Source organism: Durotheca rogersii (assembly GCF_024521655.1).
Source record: "Durotheca rogersii strain YMJ 92031201 chromosome Unknown GGS23scaffold_2, whole genome shotgun sequence".
NCBI classification, from domain to species: Eukaryota; Fungi; Ascomycota; class Sordariomycetes; order Xylariales; family Xylariaceae; genus Durotheca; species Durotheca rogersii.
This window is the reverse complement of record NW_026251233.1, coordinates 2602873-2628403: the sequence shown is the minus strand read 5'-3', so window position 1 is coordinate 2628403 and position 25531 is coordinate 2602873. Positions and strand designations below refer to the sequence as shown.

The window sequence follows — 25531 nt, the reverse complement described above, 5'->3', positions numbered from 1 at the left end:
CCCCCCTTTCTTGCCGTCTCTCTCCTTCGTACCCTAGGAGTCCTTGGGCCTTCGATCCGATCGGTCCCGTCCGGTAAAGTCATTCCCTCCCAGCATTACTGGGCTACGATAGGTCAGGTGGATGGTGAGATGTTATACACCGTTAAAATGGCATAGTTGTATGATAGGACCCAACCCTCGCATAGATTCCGCAAGACCCTCACGCCCAGTAAATTGATATTTGCTCTACAGCGCAACCGTTCGCGTGCTTTTGCCGACTCTCGTCGCTCCTACGCGTGCACGTAATAAATACATTCTCCTAGATAGAGGGGAACTCTGGTTCCTATGTTCTTCGCCGGGAGGCCAAGCGAGTCTCCGCGTTGTCTGTAAGAGCAATAAGTCCCGCGCCTGGTAGGATGAGAACGCCTCGCTTTCTTCCCTCGTCTCTTCTCGGGGCGCGGTACCCAGACCAAGGGGGGAGGGGACCAAAGGGACTGTAGCGGTCAGGTTACGGGGTCGGGTCGTGGCGATAGAGGAACAGCGGCGGTAGCGGTAATGGTAGGAAGGGGAAGGAGCGCGCGCGTCTTGGGCCATTCTTCTTCTTTCTTCTTTCTTTCTTCGCACTCCTCTGCCCCCGACCTTCTGCGGTCACGGCTCTCGTCTCCGTCTCCGTCTCCCTCTCTTCCTTTCTCCCTTTCCCTTCCGCCTCTCCGGGAGCCGCTTTCCCGGCTTGGGGGAGGGGGCTAGCCGCGATACCAGCCTAGGCGTAGGTACGTAGGTAGGTTACCTACACACATCCGCCCCGCCGGCGCGCTGTTCCCGGCCGCTCGCACCCCCTTCCCCTGCGCAACGTCACGGCGGCGGCGCGGTACGGCACGGCACAGGGGCGAGCCTGCGCGGACAAGCCGCCTGGTGGGGCCGGCGGCCGACGGCGGCGCTGCCGGTGCGGCTCGTGCCCTGCGGCTGAAGACTCGCACCACTCTCCTCTGCCTGCCCTCCCTCCCTCCTGGTGCCTGAACTCGAAGCAGCTAGACCGAGAGGCTTGCCAGCTGCGACGGCGATGCCGACGCTTGCCCGCCCCACGATCTCTTCGTTCCTAGGTAGTCCTTCCGGCTCGCGGCCCGAGGTCGGGGTGTCCGCCGCGTCCTGCCGTGTGCGTTGGTGGAGGGACGCGGGCTGGTTCTTTATTATTATTATTATTAAGTATTGCTTCCTAATGTTGCTCAAGTGTACGACACCTAGGGGGCGCAGGAGGAGGTGCGAAAACGACGAAAGAGAGGAAGCAAAGGCAGGGGTGGGGGCGGCCGACTTGTTGCGACGACCTGGTCCTACTGATAGGTAGTTTCGGGAGCGGGCCGGGGAGGGGAGGGGGGAGACCTTTACTGCCGCGCCGGTGGCCCCGCTACGAGTGGGAACGGCCGACGATCCGTTCTCATCTGGGAACGGACATGCCGCATGGTCGGGATCCGCCGAGGGACAGGCGCCGGCCGGTGGGTAGGTGGGTAGGTAGGGTGTCGGCGCCCGCGTTCCTTCGGGGCTGCCCCGGGTAGGAGAGGAGATTTGCTCCCACCCCTCCGGGTGAAGAGCGGCGGTGTACAGGGCTCGCGTGTTAGAGCTCGTCTCTCTGGCGGTTGGCGGGAGAATGGGATAGCTCATAGGTACGAGCAGGAACACAGATGCGGGATCGCGGGACCGGCATGGCCATAGATAGCGGCACTTATACCGCCCTGTACTCGCCCTCCCGTTTGCACACAATGATCTTTATTCTGCCCCCCCCCCCCCCCCCCCCCCCCCTCGGCAACGCGTGCCCTTTCCCCATTACTAGCAGCGATCCCGGAACCTCCACGCACGCGGTCTGTCGAATCAAGGCGGCGGGAGGGAGGGAGGGGAACCCGTTGCGGGACACACGCGGACGGCGCGCCCCGCGAGCCCCGTGCTGCGGGATAGGGGGCGACCCGGCGGGGCGGGCGAGCGCGCCGAGGGCCCACCCCCGATACACCCGCACTCGGTAGGTCCTTACGTTTGTAGCCGCCCCCCCTACAGCACGCCACGTCTCGTCTCCGGCGGGACAGGTGCGCGCGCGAGACGGGGCACCCGAGCCGCTGCGCTGGGGTACGTATGTTACGTTACGTACGTACTCTGGCTAGCCTGGCGCCGGGCCCGTCCGTCCCGGACGTCTCGCGTCCCCTCCCAACCCCGCCCGGCCGGACCCGGCGGAGAGAGCGAGGAAGCGGCCCCGAGAGGAGCCAGGTGTGCTGGGCTTCGGCGGGCGCGATACGCGGCGCACGCGGGTGAGGGGGGGGGGGGGGGGGACGAGAGCAGGAGAGCGAAGGCGCGGGTAGTAACGAGTGCACGTGTGTAGCGCGTCGCAGCATGCGTCCGACATTAGGTAGCTACCTAGATATATAGCGCCCGCGCCCTCTCGCTTGCGCTGCGCGCGTGGCGCGGCATGGTGGGTAGGGCATACCACGCCCTCTCTCTCTCTCTCTGCGCGAGCACAGCCGTGTGCAAGTCGGGAGCCCAGGCCGATGCTAGCTCTTGCCTGCCGGGCCCCAGCCTGACGTAGGTAGCATGCCATCCCGCACCGCACCGTGCTGTACCTCTAATACTACTTACCTACCTACCACGCCCGCACGTCCGCCGAGAACACGACTTAGCTGCCCTGGGCCCCAGGCATAGGTAAGTAGAGCGCCGATAGCCACGTAGCAGCCCCTTTCCTCGCCTGCCCCCGCCGCGCCGTCTCTCGTCTCCCCCCCCCTCTCCCTCGCCACGCATGGCCTTTGCTTGCCCTACTCGTACCTGCGTGCCTCCTACCAGGACGTAGGTAGGTAGGTAGGTAGGTAGGTAGGTAAGTTGTCCTAAGGTGCGTCGGTCACTTAGGTATAGGCCCGTGACACCAAAAGCCAGCCAGCCAGCCAGCTTCTAACCCGCCTAACAAGCTGCGCGGCCCGTTCGAACCCCCCTCCTCCTGACGACACCCGCAGAGCCTGCCTGCCTGCCTACCCAAACGGTACGGACGTTGGGGAATCCCCAGCCGCTGAGAGGTGTTATCACGTGTAGGCAGACGGGCATAGGACTTGCTAGGTATAGAGCAGGTACCTATTTACCCTATCGCGCAGCGCAGTTCGGGGCAGACATACATGCATACAGGCGAGGCATGCCTACCTATGTAGGTAGCGTTCCATCTAAGGTTTCAATGTGGGAGATAGACGTGTAAATATGAGTATATCTACCTATGCAGGTGCATATTAGGTACGTAAGTAGACATAAGAAGAACGACAGGGATTCCCCTCCCTCCGTCGCCGCTTGACCCCTGCCCGTGAGCGGTTTTGAGAAGGTTTTCGATTTCCCCCAGAGTCTAGCCCCCAGAATCTGCTTTACCACTCTGCGACACTGCAGCTCTGCAGCTGCTGTCAGAGCACTCTTCATTATCGCTACTCCCTATCTATACAAAGATCGAGCATGGCGGGGGGGGCGCCGGGTCGGGTTCGATGCAATTCTCCGGTGGATAGTGTACAAAAAGGGTATGTAAAACAAGACAAAAATGGCCCGGGACCGCCAGCCGTCCTGCGGCCACGCCATGCTCGGTTCGCGGCAAATCACAACCCCCCTCCTCCCTCCATCATCATATAGGCTGATACCCGCAGCCTAGGGCCGGGACCACGTGATAATTCTCGAGGGAGAGGGGGACCCGAGCGACCAAGTGCACGGATGATGGCCCTAGTGTTGGTAGATTAACGGGCATCGATGCTTTGTGCCTTGGCGATTTGGGATTCGCTCCCTCCGGCAAGCGAGTAAACGGTGGCTGATCGGCGTGCCCTAGTGCTCCACGCTGTAGAATCGGCCGACCAGCAAACTGCCTAAGAAGGTGCCTCCGAGCACCGCGAGGAAATAGCCTACGTTCATAGTCATGACTGCCAACATGCTGCATGTCGGTTAGCATCCAATGGATCGAAACTGAGGGAGAGGGGGGGGGGGTGGACGGCCGGCAGAGGTGTTCGGGATACTCACAGAAGGTAGCTCACTCCGGTAATGCACGTATCCAGCGCCGCCCGTAGGGGGTCGACAGAGAGTCGCCAGGGGCGAGGGTGCGTCTTCCTTTTCTGAACCACGACGACGTCCTCCTCGACGCCGTTCTCCGTGAGCGTCATCTTCTTAGCCAAGCTGTCGGTGGACACTTGCTCCGCCACCGGCAGCTTGCCCTGCACCACGACGTATCGCCGCTTCATCTCCGCATCCAGCCACCGCTGCTCGGCGAACCCCTTGCCGGCGAGGAGCAACCGGAATATGACGCTCAGGACGATGAGGAAGATGATGGTGCCGGCGTAGGTGCCGGCCGAGTTCGGGGTCCAGGCTTCGGAGAAGAGCGCGGTGGCTATGCTGTTTTGGAAGACACCCATCATGTGCATGCTCGACGAGCCAGTGCCGCTCATGTCCATACCGTCCATGTCGCCGCTCGTGGCCAAGTGCTCGTGGCTCTCGTGGCGTGGCCCCAACATGGTAGCAAGATCTATGTGAATGCTCCTAGTTCCAGCGCGAGGGGGGGAGGCAGGCGGATGTTCGAGTAATTGCTCCAGGTGTTCCCGGTGGAACCAAGTGAAACTTTGAGGTCGGTGACAGAGGAAGGGTGAGTGGGAAGACGTGACAGGTTCGGGGCGCGGGAGCGACACTGTGTCACTAGTTGTGGTCGTCGAACGCGAGAAGGTCTGGATCGAGTAATAGTGAGGCAGTCTAGCTGACCCCTACGTATAACGAGAGAAGAGAGAGAGAGAGAGAGAGAGAGATGTCTGGCTAGGGGAATCGACTACGTGAGGTAAAACAGGTTGGTCTAGTATATACCGAACTGATGATTTAAGGGCGCGGCTGCGCAGACGTGAGAGACAGAGGGAGGAGAGAGAGAGAGAGAGAGAGAGAAAGAAAGTGTTGGATATATAGTAACACGGCGACGTGCTCAGCGATGGGAAGACGAGGGTGGAGCTATGCGCATGTGTGTGTGTATGTGTGTGTATGTATGACTTTGTTCCCGGGTCGGGGTGACGGACAGCCGGGCGGCTGGCTAATGGGAAAATGGCAGATGAAGAGATGAAGAATATGTATAGTAGGACGCCTAGGCGGGTTGCGAAATGGGCGGCGGAGACGGAGGGATAAGAAAGGGAGAGGTTGAAAGAACCGTAGACTCGGAGTGACACCAGGACCAAGTCGACCTTTTCTTTAATAACGAGAGCTACCTCCCTCTACGCATTGATGGCGTGCACTAATCAGAGAGGCAGGTACCGAACCGACTAATCCCAGGTACCTGCGAGCGGCCCTCTACGGGGACAGGCCAGCAGCCGTTGGTGGGCTGGGAGGTAGACGGGTACTTGGGGCAGGTACTTGCGGTGATTACGGGAAGACAAGGCTGTTAGCCCTCCTCCCCTTCTTTTTTTGTACCTAGGCAGTAGGTTACATCCTACCAACGAACAGGTACCTACCCACGAGGTAAGGTAGAGGTAGAGGTAGAGGTAATGTACCTCGGCCAGGTGTTTTGCTTTCATGCTCAAATGCTCTCTCTCCTCTCCGCCAGCGTCTGCGCCCGCCCCTCTCCCTTGTCTGGAGGGGACCCGCCGTCGCGGGGATGGCTGCCAAACCCGGATTTGTAGGGGCCCGGTCTGATCTGCGCGTGCCGATTCGCCCGTCACCTCAGATCTCGCCCGTCCCTCACCTTCGATCGCCCACCCCTGGCCCAGCCCACAGCGCGGCCGCCGTGCCGGTGCCGGTGCAACCATCGCACACACACCTCACGTATGTACGTGTATCTACAACCGAACCGCTTGGAGACCTCCACTCTAGCCTCGATAGCACATGGGAGCTGCGCTGCATCGAATGCCATCGTTGCTATTATTACCATTGCCGCCGCCGCTGCTGCCAGCCATCGATGGATCCAGACGGTACCCAAGTAACCCCCCAACCTCCGTTCGAGTTACCCCACCTACATACCATTATCTTGTTTAGATAGAATGCGAGACGTTAAATATAATACCATACAATACCCCCTACACCTGCATGCCGCTTCTCGAAGGCGACGACACAGCAACCGCAACGCGTAGACATCCGGCCAGAAAGACAGAGGAGAGCCCTTCTACGGGGCCCATCGCACGTTACCTAGCCCGCAGCCACGGCTCCGCAGACCGAGTGGCTCCCGCAGGCAGGGCACCGCCATGCGCTGCGCCGTCTTTGTCAACCACCGCTATACCTAATCACTCCTCTGCCTTACCACCGCCGCCTTCGCCCTCGCGATGACAGCGCTGACGATATCGAGAGCCGCGCGCTCTCTTTGCCCAAGAGGCCCCCAGCCTCGGCACACGGCGCAGGTCGCCCGGCCGCGGGGAGGCGCCCGCCTTGCCTCCCGCGAACGAGTGGCCCCTTGACGCCGTGAAAGCAAAAGCAAGAAACAAGAAACAATCCACGCCCCCGGCCCCGAGGACTGCTTGCCCCCGTCTTTGTCCTCTCCTGGCACACACACACCCACCCACAGGAATAGAAACCGCCCTTCCCTTTCTTCTCCGTCGTCGCGTCTGCGTCTATCTGTAACCCCTGCCCTCGGCCGCCGCTTCGGGACATACCTCCGCTCAACGCAAAATCTTCTCTCGGACAAAGAAGATCACACACAGAGAGGGAGAAAGATAGGAAAAGGGGGGAGTGGTGGCGAAGTGTGGCCGAGGATGGTGGCTCAACCTTCCACCTGCGTGGCTTCTAGCCGTGTGCTGCGAGGAGTAGAATATCCCCCCCCCCCCCCGCGGCGGCCCTCGCTCGCGCCCGTGGTGGGCAGAATTCAGGCGTCGAGAATGTCATCGTGTGCGAGCGCGGCAAAGCGGCACTGCCGCACCCCGTCCGTCTGCCTGTCTAGGCGCGCGGCCGATAAATAAGACAGCCTGAGCCGTCTTCAGGAATGCCCATGCCCCTCCCCCTTCTCTCTGCGCTGCTGCACAGTGCTTAGCACATGTGATGGCATGGTGTTGTCTCGCCGTTCCTGGCCGCGGGCTCTGCATTCCTCCGGTGTGGAGCCGGCTAGCAGCGCCCGTCTCGCGGCCCCGTCTCATGCTCAGACACACGGCCGCCACGACTAGACAGGACCGCACGGCGTGGCAGACTAACAGGGTGGAATGCGACGCTTGATTATTACGGGCTATGTCGCAGGGCAGGGTATATGCCGGCTTGCCTGCGCTTCCTGCCTGTAGACGTAGGCCAACGATATGGCTTCTCGTGCGGCGTGGCGCCGTGTAGGCTAGTAGCCTGAGACGCGACACAGTCTCTTCTCCCTTGCATTCGAGGGCGCGCAGTAGGTCTCATTCGACCTAGCCACTCATTTTCTTCGTCTCGTTCCTCGTCTCTGTGATGGCAAAGCTTGGTCAAGGGGCCACTAACGGTATAGAACGACAATTCGTCGACTCACCGGTGCCGACGTGCCTGGGTTCTTCCTTCCTTGTCTGGCCACTCGTAACGCCCATATCCCCCAACGCTTGACACATACTAACGACGTCAACAATAGATTCTATGCAACCGCGTACGTTTCTAACCTGCCTTGTCGACCGCGTGCGGAGGTTAGGCCATATTAAGCCTGAACCGAGCGATATGTGACAGGGATACGTAGCTCGGAATAGGGCCCCGTGAATCGGTGGAAGCTGGGCCAGAGACGATGGCGAGAAGAGAGACAGAGGCACGATGGTATAGGGATACCTCAACATTTAACTCCCAACAACACCGAAGACGGCCAAATGGAATCCAACTTTGGGGTTACGATGAGCCTTAAGTGCCAGATAAAGCGCAGACATGTGACGCTATCGCTCCATCGTCTACAAACTCGGTGCATAACATGGCGATTGTCCAGCCTACCGCGATGCTGTAAGCTGGGCTAGGCGTCGACATGCTAAGAATAGCTCGGCTATGATGAGGTCAGCGGTTATCATGAATTCCAAATACCACGAACATATATTACCTAACAATGATATTCACGACTTGCGTGGCAGTCACCTAGAAGAACGAATGCCCGAACTCAGAGGCTCCCAACACGAGATATTGTCAAGATCGATTGACCCAACTTGTGGGCTGGGCATATTGGGGAGATTTGCGAGATTTTCTCTGACTACTTTTCGACTCCTGCACGAAGCATAAAAATGTTAGAACCACCACACATACAAATGTGAAGTTAAGGGGGATCGGGACCAGCGACCGCCCGGCACTTCAGGGCCCTCGGCAGTCTGGATATCGAGGGGACGGGCATATTTTGAGGGATAGACCGAACGGTCATGCCCTTGCCGCCACTAGCTCAATGCGTACGCCACCGGTAGCCCGTGTACGAGTAGTGTGGTAAGATCGCAAAGGTGCTAGCCTTCCGGGGTAAGCAGGGTCGTATCCCGCGCAGAGCTGAGAATGGGTCCGCAGTAGCAGCTCGACGCAGTCGGCGAGGCGCGAGACTTGCCATCTCTCTATTACCGATCTTTCCCTCGTTAGGCAACCGCTCAGCGCGGACTCGAGCGGCACATGCCCGGATTCAACCGTTAACCCGCAGCGGGCGGCGCCGGCAAGATGGAGAGAGGGGGAATTAGATATGCCCCAAAAGACAGCCGTCGTGCGGCTCCGGTCTCCATCCTACCTATAATTTTCCTATTAAGCCGTCAATGCTACCTACGTATATACCTAGCCCATATCAGACCGGGCCCACATCGGATGTAACTGAGATAGGACGACGTCTTAAGTAGGATGACTTCTTGATGTTTCCTAGAGGTCGAGCCGCAACGGAGAATATAGAAATTGAGAGAATGAAATGAACGAAGCCCATATTGGAATCGAAAACAAGCAGCGTGGGCTCAGATGGGCAACCCTAGAGATTTTGGGTATAGAGAAGGGTCCGATTCCGAACGTAAACCGAGCGCACTAATATGTTTGTGTGGAGGCCTGGATAGGGTAGGCTTTCGGTGATCCCTCGTCGGATTCGATACACCGGGAAGACAGCCTGACTTAATGATCCGCTATGTGGCCGTGTCATAGAGCAAATCACAATAAGAAAGAGGCTACATCTGTAAAACTCTGATTAGTGAACGAGTCGAGAGCATCTTTGGGGGAGGGGGAGGGGGGGAAGGGTCGATACTGAAATGAAAACCCCCCTTTTTTTTTCGAGACGGTGCCCAACCTTGGCAATTGGAACTCGATATTGTTGAACGAAGTCTAGGCAATCTTATGTCGGGCTTTGGCCGTTCAGGTCGACGTCTCTAGCGTAGAAGGGACAAATTAGCGATTCCCCACAGACGTGTGCAGTCCACAGAGTTCGAGAGCGGCAGCAACGTAGATTGCCGGTCTGAGTCTCGGCAGCTGAAAATACAACGACGCACAGTTGGGAAGCACACGCGCTGCCTGCGCGCGCGCGAACATGACTGGTGGGCCGCTGCTTTCTCAGCTTGCAAATAGTTCCTACCGATCAGACGTGTCGGGTAGGAGACACAACGTGGCGAGCCCGTGCTGACGATCTTGTATAGTGGGTGGCTGCCGCCAGTCCGTCGAGCCCGCGTCAACCCATTATTTGTAGAAGCATGTCGCAGGCCACCCGTCCAGGCACCGTACGTATGCAATGGACAATCAAATCGTTACCGCCCTAGACCTGGCGACGAGTCTGTGGATCGATTTCTAGTGGAGACATCAGATCTGGCAAGTGCTCGGAACCCTATCGAAAGCCATAAGCAGCCAAAAACGTTCGGACAAAATGGACGGGTCGTTTTTCCATAATGAGGCTCGTTTGTGTTTCGGGAGCAGGCTGTGGCCAGCCCGGGGACTCATGCGGTACGCTAGAGGGGACTGACCCAAAGCCGTGGATGGCTACACGGCGAGCCCCCTGTCTTCGGCAGCAGCGAAAACCGCTAAGGAACGCACATTTCCGTCCCCTCAGAGCAGGAAGCTCATCATGCTGTGGCCCCCAGCACCCCTTTCCCCTATAAGTCTCCGCTCGTGGAACCTCTGCCCAGTTAATATTAGTCGCCTGGTGGAAGAGACAGACAGCCCTTCTAGCGACGCGATCGGCCATGTCCCGCATTCCTTCCGAAGAGAGGCAAGACCAGGGGCTTACCAGCAGCTGAAAAGGCCGGAAAGGGAGACGAGCTCGTCCATCACGAGAACCCAGCCCATCCGAACGTGGTGCTGCGGGCGAGGCACCGCGCCTATCGTCTCCGGACCCGGCGCCCACACCCAAGAGACAGGACCGAACAATTAATATATAGGTAGGTATACCTTGGCTGGTAGTGGTGGGCTCTCACCACCTTCACCGCCGCACGCGAACTCGCAGCAGGAGCTGGGCTCAGCCGGCACAGACTGGCCATGAAATTGCTTCGCGGTCCAACCCCTAGGCACTCTCGGGACGCGCTTCTACCTCCGAAGGGGACTCTTAGCTTGTGTCGCCATCATTATAAATCCACACGAACACATCTCGGGTCGCTCGGTCGAGGGTCCGAATGCGGTAAGTAGCCAGCTGGGGAGAGCAATGAACGGGACGCCGTCCTGCGGTGGCACGAGATGGATATGGATGTGCGTGGTAGGCACGTAGGCAGGTATTGCATATGATGTCTGTAATATGTGGGTGTGGGCGCGAGATTTGCGCGGGCTATACGTAGGTATTGGTTTCTGGCGAGAGTGCGTCGGACGCGGTTATCAGCATGCAGTTTGATGCTACTTGAATGCTCTCGACGCAGGTCTTTCTTTTCTCTATATTAGAATTGCGAGCCTGCTCGGTGGTGAGACGCATGGAATGGACGCGACCTCGGTTGGGTCGTGTCGCCGAGCCGGTTGCTTCTTTCGGGGATGGGCCTCGCCGTCGTACCATGCCACCAAAGAAAGGGTCGACCGCCTAGAGCGAATCAAGAATTCGACGCTAGGGTCTGCCTGTACTCCTGCGCACTGCTAAGGGTCTGGGGGATGCTGGCAAATGATGATATGATATGGCACTATAAACCTGTAACGAGCAAGGCGTGACGGACCAGATTCCGGACAGGCACGGGTGCTCACACGTTGTTGGCCCGCTGGGGCAGCTTGGTGCGGCATGTTATTTTGGAATGTGGGGAGCTGGCAGAGGGCTGGATGTGGCAGACGGGGAGCTATCCAGGGATGGAATGGACTATGCACGGCAGGTCGTAGTATGGTGTAGGAGGTAGGTAGGTTAGGTAGGGATTAGGGATGAGGTGGGATGGGACGGTGTCAACGATGAGGATGGGCGGATCGAGGGCGGTGCCGAGGCTGCAAGGGAGGCCGGCTAGGTGCACTACCCCGGTATTCCACGGGACATCGAGAGCATATACAATATGCGATACCGCGCATCGCATATATTGCATTCATTTGTATTTATCCGAGGACAGCCCTAAGAAACCCCGTCCCGTCGTTCCCTCTGGCAACTGACCAGGCCGAATTGTTGCGAAGGGGACAGGGCGATGATACTAGTACATCGAGTACTCCAGGGAGGTACTCGCCGCGACCGCATGCATCACCTCTCCACACGATGTGTCTCGCGGGTATCTCCCACGTATTCCGTCCTCCCACGGCCGGAGGTGGGCAGAGGAGGTAGGTAGGCATTCATACTACGTGGTATGAGGAGAGGTAGGCATATATACCGACACAATATATACATACCCCCAGTGGGCGTCCGAGGAGAAGCCCGAGTTGAAAAACAGAGAAAAAAGCAAAAGAAGAGAAGGGGTGATTGCCAATCCTTTTTTTCATCAGTTGCACTGCATACGAGAGATACATCGTATAGATTTATCATATTACTTACATACCTACGTTGCATGCATCGCGTTGTCGCCCAGAGTCGATCGTCCAGGCTCTAGACTGGCTACCCACTCTCTCCAGGGAAAGAAGAAAATAACAAGAAGAAAAGAAGATGCCCTGTGTAGGCCATACCGTAGAACGGAGTGGATAGGAATCTCCGCTCTCTCTCCTCTCTCCCTCTCCTCTGGGTACTATCTCTATTTCTCTGGGTACCTATGTGAATGTTGGGCACGCCGGTAGCGGACGGGGGGGGGGGGGGGCGGCAGTGCAGGCCTGACGCTGGTCGAATTGAAGGGTCACACGCGTGCACGGAGACATTTCCGCCTGCTACGCTATCGAGCGCAAAGAGGGGACCTTGGACCCCGAGCGCACGCACGGGCGGATCCCGCATTCTCGCCTATTGTGCGCGTTGTGGTTGCGTATCGCCTATGCCCACTACGATACACACGTACACACGTATAGTATACACATTACATACGGTGCGCACCGGTGGGCAGTACGTAGCACGTATGACGCCCAAACGGGGGGCAAAGGGGGTGAACGCGCGAGAGGGGGGGGACTAAGGTCGGTACGTATACACATACCTACCGCCTACTGACGATATATGGGTAGGTAGATGGATAGGTAGGTGGGCGGATAGGTGGGTGGATAGGTGGGTGGATAGATGGATGGGTGGATGGGGGAACGGTTGGGGGGGAGGATGGGCGGTTGGACGTTGTGGATGGATGATGAGCAGCAACCCGGTACCGAGATGGGTTCTCGCGATTCCCATCAACCAGGTTGGAAATACCTATCGAGATGGGATGCATACGTGTCGGTTGCCTACGACCTCCATACGACTCGCCGCCTTGTTCGCGCCACACAGCTACGCTGTGAAAGGGTCTTACATAGATTTCGACCTTGCCCTGTGGTATCTGTGTGAGCGGTGCAGTTCCCGTCCGTCCTCGACCTGTGCTATCCGTGGTCTCGTGCTGCGCCCGGGGAGATAGGAGACGGACAGGCAGAGAGAGGGGGGGGGAGGGGGGAACCTGGGCCTTCTCACTCGTTCGCCCCTTCATTTCACGGCTCTGCGCAGACACGTGTTCGGGGGGAAGCTGATCCATCGACCGGGCCCTCGAAGCTTAGCACTGGTTCCAGCGAGTGATCTCTGCGTCGGTCCCGATTCACACGTTGGAATCGTCACGTCGGATTGATACTGTAGGTAGGTCGAGGAGGGGGAGGGGGGGGGGGGGAGGGGACCTTGTCATCTTTAGTAGTACAGCCCAATCAGAGACCCACGACACATACCCAGCCATGCTCAGCTTTAGCGACTTACTTGACTTCTCGTACGGCGAGGTCAGATCTCCAACGGACGGTGGTGACACGGGAGAGACACGGAGCCAAATGTGAAAGACGATTCGACTCTCTGTTGCAATACCACTCAAGCGTAGGATTCCTCGACTAAAAATGGAAGATGTGGCAGGTATTACAGTGTCATCCCGATCACGCACACACGCAAATCCCCGAGATGGTGCCTGTGTCTTGGATAGGGTTCTGCCATTCCTGCCATCCGCAGGCGGAACAGCCGGGCCTACATGTGTGTTACCCTCGTGTAGTTGGTAATGGGGCAAGCATCGTCGGCCTCGCGATTAAACGCAAGCTAGACGCGACCCGAGAGGGATGGATATCGACGAGAAGAGTAGCGCTGGGAGACCGATGGCGATACCTACAGCGCTCTTCGTTAAAAATTCCCAGAATCAGACAAGACTCCTCCTCCTCCTCCGCCTCTGCCTCCTCTTCGTCTTCCTTCCCGTCTGACTACGCGCTCTGGTCGCGGCCACGACTCGGCTCGTTCTTTGCCGTCGTCTCCTGCTCCAGAAACTCCAGTAATATCCCCGAGCAACGGGCGGCGCGGGATAAGCACTACTACCTCCGAGATGGGGAAGAGGAAGGGGGGGAAAAAAGCAATACCCAGAAAACAAGGTACGGGTTATCTCGACGAGGGATTTGCGATCCGCAGCCAACGAAGTTATCTAGCCTACGGCTCTCGCTGCGGTACGACATCACCAGTTGAGGCCATTTGTGGGTAGGTAGGTATGTGTGAAGACCTTACCTATACACATACCTGCCTATATCCATGTTACGTAGTATATAGATATATATGTGTGTGTGTGTGCATATATGGATATTGGCATGCGTGCGGACGGAAACCCTCTCTGCCTGTGCTCTGGAAGCCGATCGGGTTGCGGGATACTCGACCCAGGGGAACGAGCCCGACGAATTGCTGGCCGCATCCGTTCCCGCGCGCCACCCCCCCATATCTCATGATCTCCCCATGCTCTCTCCCTTCTTGTATTTGTACCGTACGTATCTTCAGGACAAATCATATAGATACATACCCTCCCTCTCTCCCCTCCCCCCCCTTCTCCAACGACGGGGTGCAACCCAGACGCTCCTTTTCAGGGACTCCCCCTGCATCGAGCGGCACACGCAAGCATATTTTATCTATTGGGGCCACCAAGCCAGCGATCGAGCTTTTCGACCACTCCGCCATTTGCGTGTTGGCTATTTGCCGGTGCGTCCTCCCCCCATCATCCCACGCGGCCCTGCGCGAGAGGGGGAGAGAGGCAGAGGGAGACCGGGTGCCTGGAGAGAGGAGGAAGAGAAGGAGGAGTGTAGGGGGGGGGAGCGGAGAGCAGCCCATTCGGCCACGAGCCACATTTCCGTGGTGTCGATGAGGCTCTTTCGGCAGGACCATGCCACCCCCTACTCGATGGCTTACCTATCCGCAGGCATTGTATTGGTATGTAGTTTTTCTTGGGTACCATCTCGGGACGAAGGGTGGCTTGCATTGACACCATTCAAAACGCGTCCGTCTCTGATGGGCATGCAATCTGCGGTGACGCCAACAGGGCATGCTGCACTGCCAGGTAGCCGGACAGCTGTCTGATATAGATGTACATATAGCATGCTAAGGGGAGATAGGTATAGAGCAAATCGTGCATGCCGTGTTCTTTGGGTGTCTTGCACGAGTCGGGTACGTGCCATTACTACTCACGGGTGCGGGTACGGCAGGGCCGCGGGCCTGTAGGCTTGTGCCGAACGGACGCTTCTCCTCCTCCCTTCTCCTCAAGCCGAGCCACCTGGCTGGCTAGGTAGCTAGTAGTGGTAGTAGTAGCGTGGTGGTGGTGGTGGTGGTGGTGGTGGTGGTGGTGGTGGTAGTAGTAGTAGTAGTAGTAGTGGCAGCGGCAGCATTATGTGGTCGTAGTGGTGCGTGTGTATGTATGCATGTACATACATACGTGCATACATGCCTACTGCACATTTGATAATAGCACGAGGATTGTCGGCGGCAATATGACAGTGGCATGCTTTAATTCGAGGGATGGCGAGCGCCACGGACGCGAACAGCGCACGCCTCTGTTCCCGGGGCGGGTTTCTCTATGGCTTGCTTACATCTGTATGTATGTACATACCCCAGAACGATGTAATGGCACATGAGATTAGATCGACTCTATTCTGGTGGCCGGGGGCTCTGCCTATAGGCTGGCTGCTTAAGAGCCACTGTGGTATTTTGTCGTCCCGGAGCGATGGTAGCCTCCATCTAAGCTTATTCCCACTCTGCGCGTGAACGTGTGGTGTGTATGTGTGTGTGTGTCATGTGCGTGGAAGTGAGAGTGCGTGTTGCGCACGCGAAGGAGAAGAGAGAGAGAGAGAGAGACGAGAGCGAGAGCGAGGCCAGAGAGAGAAAAAAGAAGGCCCGTTCCCTGGACCGAGCCAGCTGAAGGGCCGAGCTAGACCGTATCGGACTGCGCCGCGCCGGATGGTGTGCCAAGACAATAAAATCGCAGGGGAGCTGAGGAGGGACTTCGCCTACGGGACGGTCAGGCGAGAACGCGAGAAATACGAACATTCTAGGTGCAAGATGGGTGAAGGGGTAACGATGTACGTACATATTGATCCTGAAGGAGACATCAACGTCGGGGCTACATGCTAAGGCATGTGTGTATGGGTGTGCAATAGTACCTAATGTAAGGCAGGTCGGGAGGTAGGTAGAGGCATGGGATGAGATGGGATGGGATGGGATGTAGAAGCGTCCGCGGCCTGCATTGCCGTTGGCAATACCATACCGGCCATAGCATACGGCGCCAATGCCGTACCGCAGAATAGAACACAACAGCATATAACATAAACCACGCATGCATTTACGGGTTCCGTCCGGTCACTCACCAATCCATTCATTCGTTCAGTCACTCACCCATTTATACCTGCCCAAGGCAGGCAGGCAGGCAAATGTACCTACGCAACGTGTGGGCGTACGTACGGTGGTGGGTGCAGGCGAGAGGCGAGCAGAAGAAGGAGAAGGAGAAGGAGAAGAAGAAGAAAAACAAGTGTGCCATCCTATGTGAGTAATGATAAGCAGCGATGTTTTAATCCCGATGGCAATCCCCCTTTCCCAAGCGCGATGAAGTTCCGGGTCGGACAGGGGAGGGTTGCGAGATTCGACAGAGGGCTGATCAGCCCCGAGCCAATTGCATGTCCACCTCTTAGGTACTTCTATCTCTGCCGCAGGTACCTGGCGGCCAGAGGCATAGCGCGCGTACATGGAGGTACCTACGCATTCTCCCCAGGGTTGAGTGGATGGACGGGCGGGTAGGTAGGTACCTGAGATAATACCTAAGGTCCCTAGCTGTGGAGGTACTACCTTACCTACTAGGTACCTACAGGTTCCTAGGAGGTAAGGTAGGTAGAGGAGGTAGGTACCTAAGGCAGGCGGTAAGTACCTAAGGTGTGGCTCCTGACTTGGCTGACGCTACTGCTACGTAGCATATATATTAGTACACATATATTACTACTCGGTAGGAGGCAAAGGTAATAGCTGCTGCTGCTATATATGTTGTTGTATACTGTATATTGTTTACAATAGTGCCGTCAGTATACAAGTGTATCTGCTCTGGGTGCTAGATGTATCTATGCTCATATTATGGCTACCGGATGTAACTAGTATTATAGATGTGTCTGCTATAACAACTCGACCCGGAACACGCCTGGGGTGCCTGAGGGAGGTACCCGGCGCGCTGCCACGCATCTGGATAGGCCCTGGTCACGGACACACGGCCGACCGATCAGTGGCCCTTGTCAACTGCATTAGCGCAAGAACCGGCAGGGGATCGCGGATGGGCCGCACGCACCTACGACGCCACCTACTTCCACACCCCCCCCTGCTAGCCTCCAGCACCTCAGTTCCCCATCATCTTGTTCCCTCACCGGCTTGCCAGGGGGCGCAAGCTGAACGCTTTCAGGTCCCTTTTTTCTTCTTCTTTGCTCTGCGTGCATGCTGATCAGCTTCGTTCCCCCGTAAGCGCGAACCATCCGGTGTACTGAGTTGAGTAGGTACACGCAACGCGCGCCGTACGTGCCCGCCGACGGACGAGCCTCCGTGCAATCAATGTCTTAGCGTCGTCCCGTGTCTCTCCCTCTCCTCCTCTCTCTCTCTCTCTCTCTCTCTCGCGCGCACGCGCTCTCTCTCTCTTTCTCTCTACGCCTCAGCCGGGCGCGCGAGAGAGAGGGAGGGAGGGGTGCGTGTAGGGTGTCCATACCTGCCGGCCGGTTTCCCACCATAAAGAAAGGGTGATATAGGTGGTAATATGGCGGCCTGGACGTGGAGGGCATTCCGGGATCTTGGGTGCATCACCAGCTACATTAGGGAGGCGGAGGCGAACAGGGTTCTAGCCTCTTCTTCTCTTCCCTCTCTTCCACGGACCCAGGACGAGGCCAGGTAAGGTTGCTTCCACCATCTTGTCTTCCCGTCTCTCCCTCCCTCCTCCCAGCTTAGGTAGCTCTCTCTGCCCCCAATGGCCTGCGTAGGGATGGCCGTCCGGTCTACTTACTCATGCCTTTCGCCCCCCTTCGCTCCCGCGCATGTATGTTATGTATGCACGCATATATATACATACATATATACATACATACGTGCTACGTGCTACGTGGTAGCACTCCTCCCAGGATTCTCGACCGCGGTCTCGGTATGTGTGCATTCGCAAGTTACATGGGCAGGTCAGTCCGTACAAAAGAACACGGCCTACCAGTGGAGGGATTCCCGAGCCGGGATCTAGAGGCGAGTGGAGCGAGAGAGAGAAGGGATAGCACACATACCCACGTAGAGATTGTTGTCCGGCGTCGATAATTGCGCATCGCACGCTGGTAAAGGCAGTCGGTTTCTTTTTCCTTCTCCCCCTAATCGTCTTATTATTAGGCTTATTACTCCTTCGACCCACGTGCTGGGAACATGCCCGACTTACCACATCGTGCCACCCCAGATCCAGCACGCCACCGGCCATCGCGAGAGAACGGCACCTACATAGACAAGCTCTTTCGTAGACAATCTTCAACGGGCACGGTGGCTTGGTAACCAAGCCCCTAGTAGAAATAGGTCGTCGGGGCACGCGAAGGTATAAGTCGAGAGAGACGGAAAGAGGGTCATCGAGGGAGGTGATGAGATCAGGAGATCTCGGGGACGGTGCTGGATCTTCTGTACACGACCTGGATTGCTTACCTCTGTACGTACATCGACACCTACATGCTGCGTAGACCGACTCATCCAGCACACCCCATACCGAGGGGGTGGGAAACGCACGGAGTACATGCGTACATTCGTGCAATACGGCTGAGCATACAGACACACATACGTGCCTACATATACACATGCCTACAACACGCCTGTCCCGTCCACGCTAACCCTTTCTGCTTCTTCACGATATCCGTCTCTCGAAGCTTGCATACGTGCTTATACACATACGTAAATACATACATACACACACATATATATATATATTTATATATATCTATATGTATATGCGTGTATGCACGTCCGGCAGCGCTTTCAGCCCATCGAAACTAGTCCGGGGTGGTGTAGTGTCTTTTCTAGTCGAACCCCGGTCCTGACCTGGGTAGTCCCGAATTACTTACTACACTACGGCTGCTCTCGCACGAGCTAAATACTGGATATAATCGAGAGAGCCCCCCTTTCTCAGGCCCGGTGAGCAACTGATCGGCTGAAAGGAAGAGAGGAAGAGAGAGAGAGAGAGAGAAAAAAAACATATGAAAAGCCATACCGGGAGAAGGAGAAGAGGAAAGACGACGAAGAATTAGCTACAACTACGACGACGTGATAGACGGGTACACTTGACGGCCAGGCTCGCCCATCCTCAGACGCCCAGATACCCAGCTCTAGCTCTAGCAAGGATCCGAGCAGACGCCCAGCAAAGGCATATATATTTCGACAGGCGCCTCCCGGCAGCCAATCTCAAGATCGACGTCTCCACTCCCGACCTACATTATAGCTCGTCATCAAGGACCTCTCCCTCCTACCGCTTCTTGGAAGACTCGGATCACCACCTTCAGACGCACCTCGACGGAAGCGACGACGACAAGCGACCACCAGCGACCCCCAGCGACCACACCGACTTGGAGTTGGCCCCGGAAAAAAAAAACACCCCCGACATCGTCGAAGCGAATTTCCCCAGCTCGAAAGCCACCTACGACAAGTCGACCCTCCGTAGTCTCGGGTTGGGTCGGTTGGCCGACGAGCCGCGGGAGTGAATGCACCAGGCGATTGTAGTACCTATCACTAACACCGATTGTCAAGATAGCCGAGGGGGCCTGTTTCATTCGGCGTAGACGAGCCCTTCCATCCTCAGTGCCACCGGTGGTCAGTTCAATTTACAACAACCCGCAGACTCGGACAGCTTCTATTAGAGATAATAGAGCCTATTGTTTCATATACCTTTTTTTTTCTATTCCACCGGGCAGGACAGCTGGGAAGGGGATTCAACATCTCGATCCTCTTCTTCCTCTCTCCCCCTTCCTTTCTGTCTTTCATCTAAAGCATGGAAGCCGCCACAACGAGCTTTGCGTCACGTAGACCAGCGGCTCACGGGCTTCCTCAGTTTCACCTACCAGTTCCGAATCCGCCAATAGATATTCAGGTCCCAAGTATGGCAGAATCTACTTATTATTCTCGCTACCGCTCTCTACCTCCCCCCCTCCCACCACTCCCTCTCCCGACCCTCTCAGCAAATCAACTCGGCCACAGGGCTTCCAAGCATCCTTCAACCGTACCACGTTAGCAGCCATCTGACCTCTTTCCGCAGGGGTGCCTAGCAGCGACGGCACAAGCCCACTCTCGTCAGGCGTGAATAGTGGTAGTTCTCAGAGTCCCCAAGCGGGAATCGCGTCATACAGCTCTCACCATAGCGGCTGGTCTCTCCCGGCCAGCTCGTCTTATACGTTCGGCTCGACGAATCACGGAGTGCATTCTGGGCCCATGCAGTCGAACTACAACCGTCCGACTTTCTCCCCCACGGGTTATACGCGAAACTCACAATCTCCGGCGACGGCGGACGGGATGTCGGCCCATTCGCCATACGACGGGATATCGCACTCGTACTCTCTCCCCACGCCCGGGGGCGGTGGGGGCCACACGAGCCTGCTCTCGCAGCATTCGAGCCAGCCGTCGCTGGCGAATCCGATGATGACCTCACACGCGCCGGGGTCGCAGCCACCGCCGCCTCCTTCGTCGACGGCGTCGGCGCATGACAGCTACTCGCGGCCTCCGACGAGCTCGAACTACTATTCGGCGGCCCCGGCGGCGCCCCACCAACCCTCGTTCCCGCCCTTCACCTCCAGCTCCGCCCACCCGTCGCCCACCCAGCCGTCGCCGACAACGGCGGGCCCCTTGCCCCGCGGCATGCCGACCTTCAGCCCGCAGCACCATCAGCACCACCACCAGCACCACCACCAGCCCTCGCCGATACAAGCGCCGCACTACTCGAACCGGCCGCCGCCGTCCTACGGCTACCCGCCGCTGTCCTCGTCCATGGGCGGCGCCGTCCTCTCCAACATGGCCAACCCCGGCGGCCAGATGACCCTCGTCGGCCCCATGAACCCCATGTCCCACGGCTACCACCACCCACACCACCTCAGCCCGCACGGCATGTACCACAGCCAGCCGAACCAGCAGCAGGACCGCCCCTTCAAGTGCGACGTCTGCCCCCAGTCCTTCAACCGAAACCACGATCTGAAGCGCCACAAGCGGATACACCTCGCGATCAAACCGTTCCCATGCACGTTCTGCGACAAGAGCTTCTCGAGGAAAGACGCGCTCAAGGTTAGTACACGAGCCCTGTCCCCTTCCCTCCCCGCCTCTCTCCCTCTTTGTCGTGGCTTTTTTTCTTTAGTGTCGAGTACGAGACTTTCCGAGCTAGCCCGTGTACTGACGAAGGGACCACCACCAATAGCGACATCGACTCGTCAAGGGCTGCGGGAACGGGAAGACGACACCGACGGACGGCAGCGAGACGTCGCCGCAGGAGGACATGAAACCCGACCCCGGCGGGCCGTCTTCCGCCCACGACATCAAGGACGAGGAGATGTAACGTCTCCGGGGCCGGGGAGGGAAGGGAGGGGGAGGAGGTCTGCCCCCCCCCCCTCCCGCTTATCCCACTAGACGACCATACAAGAAGAATGCGGCGCTTGTCTTTTTTTTTTGCCTCTGCAAAAAGAAAAGCATTACTGTTACATCTATCGCGAACACACACACACAAAAAAACAGCAACAACCGCCACCATCTAAGGATTCGTTTCATCGAGGGGGAGAGGACCGGGCTAGGGAATGGACGGATCTAAAAGAAAAGAATCGGTTTCGGAGTCAACGGCAACTACGGGAGAGGGATCACTTTTTTTTTCTTCTTTTTGTTTATTATTACTACAAACCTTTTTTTTTATAACGGAACGAGGCGTGGGACAAGGCAATGTTCCTCTGTCTCTCTATACGGGATACCAAAATCAACGGCGAAGACTCGCGCGGGCTTCAAAGACACGTCTGGGATGGTTTGGTTACAAGGGTCTGTAGCATCTTTTTTGTGGGAAAAGGGGGGGGGGGGGGCTTTTATTCTGGGAAGAAACGGACTTGGGCACCAGATCGGATTTACTCTTTTCGGGAAGGCTGGGCAGTGGGTTTAGTCGGATTCACGGGCGACGGGATACACAGAATTCGCGAGGGGCCGCCTTGTTATTTTCCCTCTTTTCTTTCTTCCTCTCCTTTTCCTCGGACTTGCCGCATGGTAATTACGTGTGTGTTGTGTGTCCGCGGTTCGGTATGGCTACATGGTGGGTTAAAAACACATCGTCTACGCATCGCTACGAGCCAACTCCAGATTTCGACACAGGCAACTTTTGCGACCTGTACAACATCTCGCTGTCATATGGCTTCTTTTAATTTTTGGGGGGGGGGGGGGGGGGAGGTTTTTTTTTAACCCCCGGATCTTAACGTCCCACCGCGATCCTGAATTTTCGGTCTCGGGTTGATTACGAAGAAATTCTGGGCCCTGTTCCGCGTGCCGTTATCGTTACCAGAGCATGAAGAGAGGCAGGAAGAGGATCGGAAATTTGGGTGGCTACGAGTGTCCTCAATGCATCGGGGTGGGAAAGAGAGAGTTGTACGATTCGAGGATTGGTTAGACTGCGGGTGGTTCAGGAGTGCTTTTTTCTACTGCCTCCGGTCTTCTTCAGACGAGAGAAACGGGAGAGGGGGGTACCTTCGATGGCCTCTGGGCCTATTCGTGTTTTTTTCTTCTTCTGTCAACTTGTAGATACCCATCTTCTCGTAATTCGACAAGTCTCTATGGCGGAGCAATCTAAATTATGACGGCGATAGGTGACACGACGGCTCAGCAAGCATCCTCCGCCCCCTCCCTCCTTTTCTCGTCCAGCAACCCGATGTTTATCTAGGAGTGCCAACACTGCATCTGTCTGTCTTTATCTCTGTGTGTCTGTCCGTCCGTCCGTCCCCCCCCCTCTTCTCTCAGTCCTTGCTCGTTCGTCTCCCCAGGCGAGTAAGAGCTCATACGGGACTCTACCACTCTTTCGGCGTCATTGCCATAGTGAAGTGGGTTATTTGCACCAGCTCAGCTCCGAGAATGACCTAGCTCGGCCCGTTTTAGGGGTGTGTGGCTCACATATCCATTGAAAATCACGTTGTTTTGGTGCTTGGGCCGAAGAAGGGTTCCCCAGTGCGTAGACGGTCCCGACAACGCATCACACACATGTCCCAGGGGCTTTGCTTTTTCCCACCGAGCTAAGGCAAGAAAAGCAAGCTTTTTTATCCTTTCCTTCTTTCTTAGCCGGCAGCATCTTACACTGTAGAAATGCACCGGGCCTATTTGAGACAGACAGACAGATGTTGACCGTTCTCCACGAGGTTTCGATACAATTAGCGGTATTGCCCGAGTCAAGGTCAAGGGATACCCACAGGGACAAAAAAAGAAGGAAGAAAACAGAGCCAAGAATATGCACATTGTATGTAGTCGGGCAATATGTGACAGTGCCTATCATGCTCTCCTCGTAGCCCGAAACTCTGACGGCATGGGACACGGCTTTTCGTGTGTTGGAAAACGATCCATAAGCCCGTACGCGACGGGCATTGGATGGCGGATCTCGTTCGCTTTTTCTCTATGTTTCTCTCTCTCTCTCTCTCTCTCCTCTACGGACCAAGCCGGCACCCAGCCTATAATATAGTCTCCTCTCCTAACCCCCTCCCCTTGTCCTGCTCTTGGGGAACCAAACCCCGTAGTCCTCTCCCGCGTCCTCTAGATTCAGGCCGAATGATGTAAGGCTCGAACGCCATGTAAGTGACCTTACACAGCGTGCTTATCCCTCTCTCTGTGCGTGCTTGGCCGCTCCCTTCCCTCACCCCTGTGGAGGTCGCTGGAGAATACAGCCGAGTACCGTTAATTCCTACTGCTCCTTACGTGCTATGGAGCAGCCACTCCACGTACCTGACAATACATCCCTTACGCCAATTTATCTAACGGGAGCATTTGGGTCACCAGGCGGCCAACTATGCCATGATCCACGAGTGACTCCGCGGTTGAAGAATAATGTCGGCTCGGCGGTAGTGACATATAGTCTCGCAACCGCCAATATGCTCGCGGTATCAGGAATGAAGGAATGTGACCGGGTGACCCCGGGAGGTGCGCCATGAAATCTAGAATCTCGATCACCCCCCTCGGTCAAAGAACAGGCCGCATCTCAGCTGGTGGCGACCACGCTACTGAGTCTGCCGTGTGTTGCGTGCGTGCTATGCGCGCCAGCTTGATGCTCCCCTCTCCCCCTTCGCTCCACCTCCCCCTGCTTCTCGAAGTTCGTCGCTGGCGGCGTTTGGGGGAAGGGGAAAAGGGGTTGGCTCAGACCAGGTCAGCCATTCCCGCACCCACGAGCAGATGTGGAAGATGGCACGATAAACGACGACGCTGGTGGCGTCGATCCCGCTGGACCAGGCGACGGGACTCGCAGGCCGCTACGTGCGTACGTACGTAGACGCCGAAGGGGTGCCCACTAACCTCAACACCGGCACTATGTGCATATGTGCGCATGTACGCACATGCTAGGTACAGGATCCGTCCGCGAGCTTGATTTCCACACCCTGCCCAGGCCTGGACTTGGATGGATACTATTAGTATCGGGCTGATGCCGACCAGTAGTTGGCTACGTTTGGGTCCGCACTATACACCGGTGTGCTCACCATATGGTGAGGCTGAAGGCGACGGGATTTGCCTCTATAGAGTAGTACCTGTTTCTTCCTTTATCTAGCACTTGGAGCCTGCTATTAGCCCGACAGCATGCGTGTAGAAACGGAAACTCGCACGTTGACCTTTTCTTTTCTTGCTATATTACGGGTAGGTACTAATACACACGAGGCTCTGTTTACCCTTGCCCCTGCTCTCTCTCATAAATACAGCTAAGGAGTTGTGATGGCCATCTAACCCTCTCGGGACCCCCATTGCGACCACTCTCGTCGCTGTCATCATCATTATCAACTGGTCTTACTATGTGCCTCTATCTACCGCCATCATAGACCAGCGCTGTGGAGCTCACCTGCTCTACCTGTCTTTTTTTTTCAAACTCTTTTTTTTCATCCTAGGCTTGTGAAACACAACGAGAAGTCCGAAGATGAGAAAAAAAGCAATTCCAGGTCGATCACGGGCGATCCTGTCCAAGCACCATCAGCCGGGTCATTCCGCGTTCTAGATTTTGATAGGCGCAAAGAGGAGCAAAGAGGAATCAGCTGGACAGCTTCATTTTCTGCTTGCCCACGTCTATCGATACAGCGTCTGCGAAGGAATGGGTCTCGTTCTCCCCTCCTGTTTATTAAAATCCTAAAAGAAAATGGCAATTATTGCGACTATATACAAGAATGATACAAGGTGTACTTAGGCGGGAAGTAATATTGCCTGCGGAGGGTGCGTGTGTGGCCGCCTAGGAGAGCGAACAGTTGCCGTTGATGTCCGAGAACCCCCAGCTTGACGCTCAGTCTCTCCCTCTCTCGATCCTTCTTCTCATCTTACCCGTCCAATATCACGATGGGCCGATCTCGTGTGCTTCGGGTGTCCCCTCCACCCGAGTATACTACATGTGAACTCGTTGAGACGTATAGTCTTCGTTCCATTTCCCGGGACCCCCGCAACGACACGCCCAACAACAATAGCGTAGTTTCAACACTCGCCCCGTGGCCCAATCAACAGGATCGTACGTGGGAGCCTCTCGCCCTTAATCATCCGTACACTGACCGCTTGGTAGGCATTCATCCATACTTGCAGACACACATGTGTGTTTCCCTCCCGCCCCGTGCCAATCGGCGACCTCATGTCCAGTGTAACATGGTCTTGCTTTTCTCTTCATTCCTCCATGCTGCCTCTCCCATTCCGCACGTCCACAGCGCGACTGGTCTC

The 25531-nt window shown here is 56.7% G+C and overlaps 8 protein-coding genes across 8 annotated transcripts; 2 read left to right on the top strand and 6 right to left on the bottom strand.

Moving 5' to 3' along the window:
- Nucleotides 1-235: 235 nt before the first annotated feature.
- Nucleotides 236-1754, bottom strand: GGS23DRAFT_549969 (uncharacterized protein). The gene has a single exon (XM_051515259.1). The coding sequence runs from the start codon at nucleotides 1633-1635 to the stop codon at nucleotides 832-834; it is 804 nt and encodes a 267-aa protein (XP_051376498.1). The 5' UTR covers nucleotides 1636-1754; the 3' UTR covers nucleotides 236-831.
- Nucleotides 1755-3176: 1422 nt separating this feature from the next.
- On the bottom strand, nucleotides 3177-4764 carry GGS23DRAFT_549967 (Ctr copper transporter). Its single transcript, XM_051515258.1, has 2 exons — nucleotides 3993-4764; nucleotides 3177-3906 (listed from the first exon to the last, which is right to left on the bottom strand). Exons 1-2 carry the CDS (start codon nucleotides 4476-4478, stop codon nucleotides 3799-3801), a joined length of 594 nt encoding a protein of 197 aa, XP_051376497.1. The 5' UTR covers nucleotides 4479-4764; the 3' UTR covers nucleotides 3177-3798.
- A 2094-nt stretch (nucleotides 4765-6858) lies between these two features.
- Nucleotides 6859-7802, bottom strand: GGS23DRAFT_195644 (uncharacterized protein). The gene is made up of 3 exons (XM_051511747.1): nucleotides 7536-7802; nucleotides 7412-7488; nucleotides 6859-7348 (listed from the first exon to the last, which is right to left on the bottom strand). Exons 1-3 carry the CDS (start codon nucleotides 7701-7703, stop codon nucleotides 7138-7140), a joined length of 456 nt encoding a protein of 151 aa, XP_051376496.1. The 5' UTR covers nucleotides 7704-7802; the 3' UTR covers nucleotides 6859-7137.
- Nucleotides 7803-11290: 3488 nt separating this feature from the next.
- On the bottom strand, nucleotides 11291-11912 carry GGS23DRAFT_549926 (uncharacterized protein). Its single transcript, XM_051515257.1, has 2 exons — nucleotides 11768-11912; nucleotides 11291-11704 (listed from the first exon to the last, which is right to left on the bottom strand). Exons 1-2 carry the CDS (start codon nucleotides 11780-11782, stop codon nucleotides 11480-11482), a joined length of 240 nt encoding a protein of 79 aa, XP_051376495.1. The 5' UTR covers nucleotides 11783-11912; the 3' UTR covers nucleotides 11291-11479.
- Nucleotides 11913-13634: 1722 nt separating this feature from the next.
- Nucleotides 13635-15127, top strand: GGS23DRAFT_195369 (uncharacterized protein). The gene is made up of 2 exons (XM_051511745.1): nucleotides 13635-14545; nucleotides 14734-15127. Exons 1-2 carry the CDS (start codon nucleotides 13904-13906, stop codon nucleotides 14899-14901), a joined length of 810 nt encoding a protein of 269 aa, XP_051376494.1. The 5' UTR covers nucleotides 13635-13903; the 3' UTR covers nucleotides 14902-15127.
- Nucleotides 15128-16075, bottom strand: GGS23DRAFT_195370 (uncharacterized protein). Its single transcript, XM_051511746.1, has one exon. It carries the CDS (start codon nucleotides 15941-15943, stop codon nucleotides 15353-15355), a length of 591 nt encoding a protein of 196 aa, XP_051376493.1. The 5' UTR covers nucleotides 15944-16075; the 3' UTR covers nucleotides 15128-15352.
- A 1449-nt stretch (nucleotides 16076-17524) lies between these two features.
- On the bottom strand, nucleotides 17525-18567 carry GGS23DRAFT_195059 (uncharacterized protein). The gene has a single exon (XM_051511743.1). The coding sequence runs from the start codon at nucleotides 18447-18449 to the stop codon at nucleotides 17634-17636; it is 816 nt and encodes a 271-aa protein (XP_051376492.1). The 5' UTR covers nucleotides 18450-18567; the 3' UTR covers nucleotides 17525-17633.
- A 676-nt stretch (nucleotides 18568-19243) lies between these two features.
- GGS23DRAFT_195297 (uncharacterized protein) lies at nucleotides 19244-21402 on the top strand. Its single transcript, XM_051511744.1, has 4 exons — nucleotides 19244-19737; nucleotides 19896-20911; nucleotides 21042-21103; nucleotides 21154-21402. The coding sequence occupies exons 1-4, from the start codon at nucleotides 19632-19634 to the stop codon at nucleotides 21248-21250; spliced, it is 1281 nt and encodes a 426-aa protein (XP_051376491.1). The 5' UTR covers nucleotides 19244-19631; the 3' UTR covers nucleotides 21251-21402.
- The last annotated feature ends 4129 nt before the right edge of the window (nucleotides 21403-25531 follow it).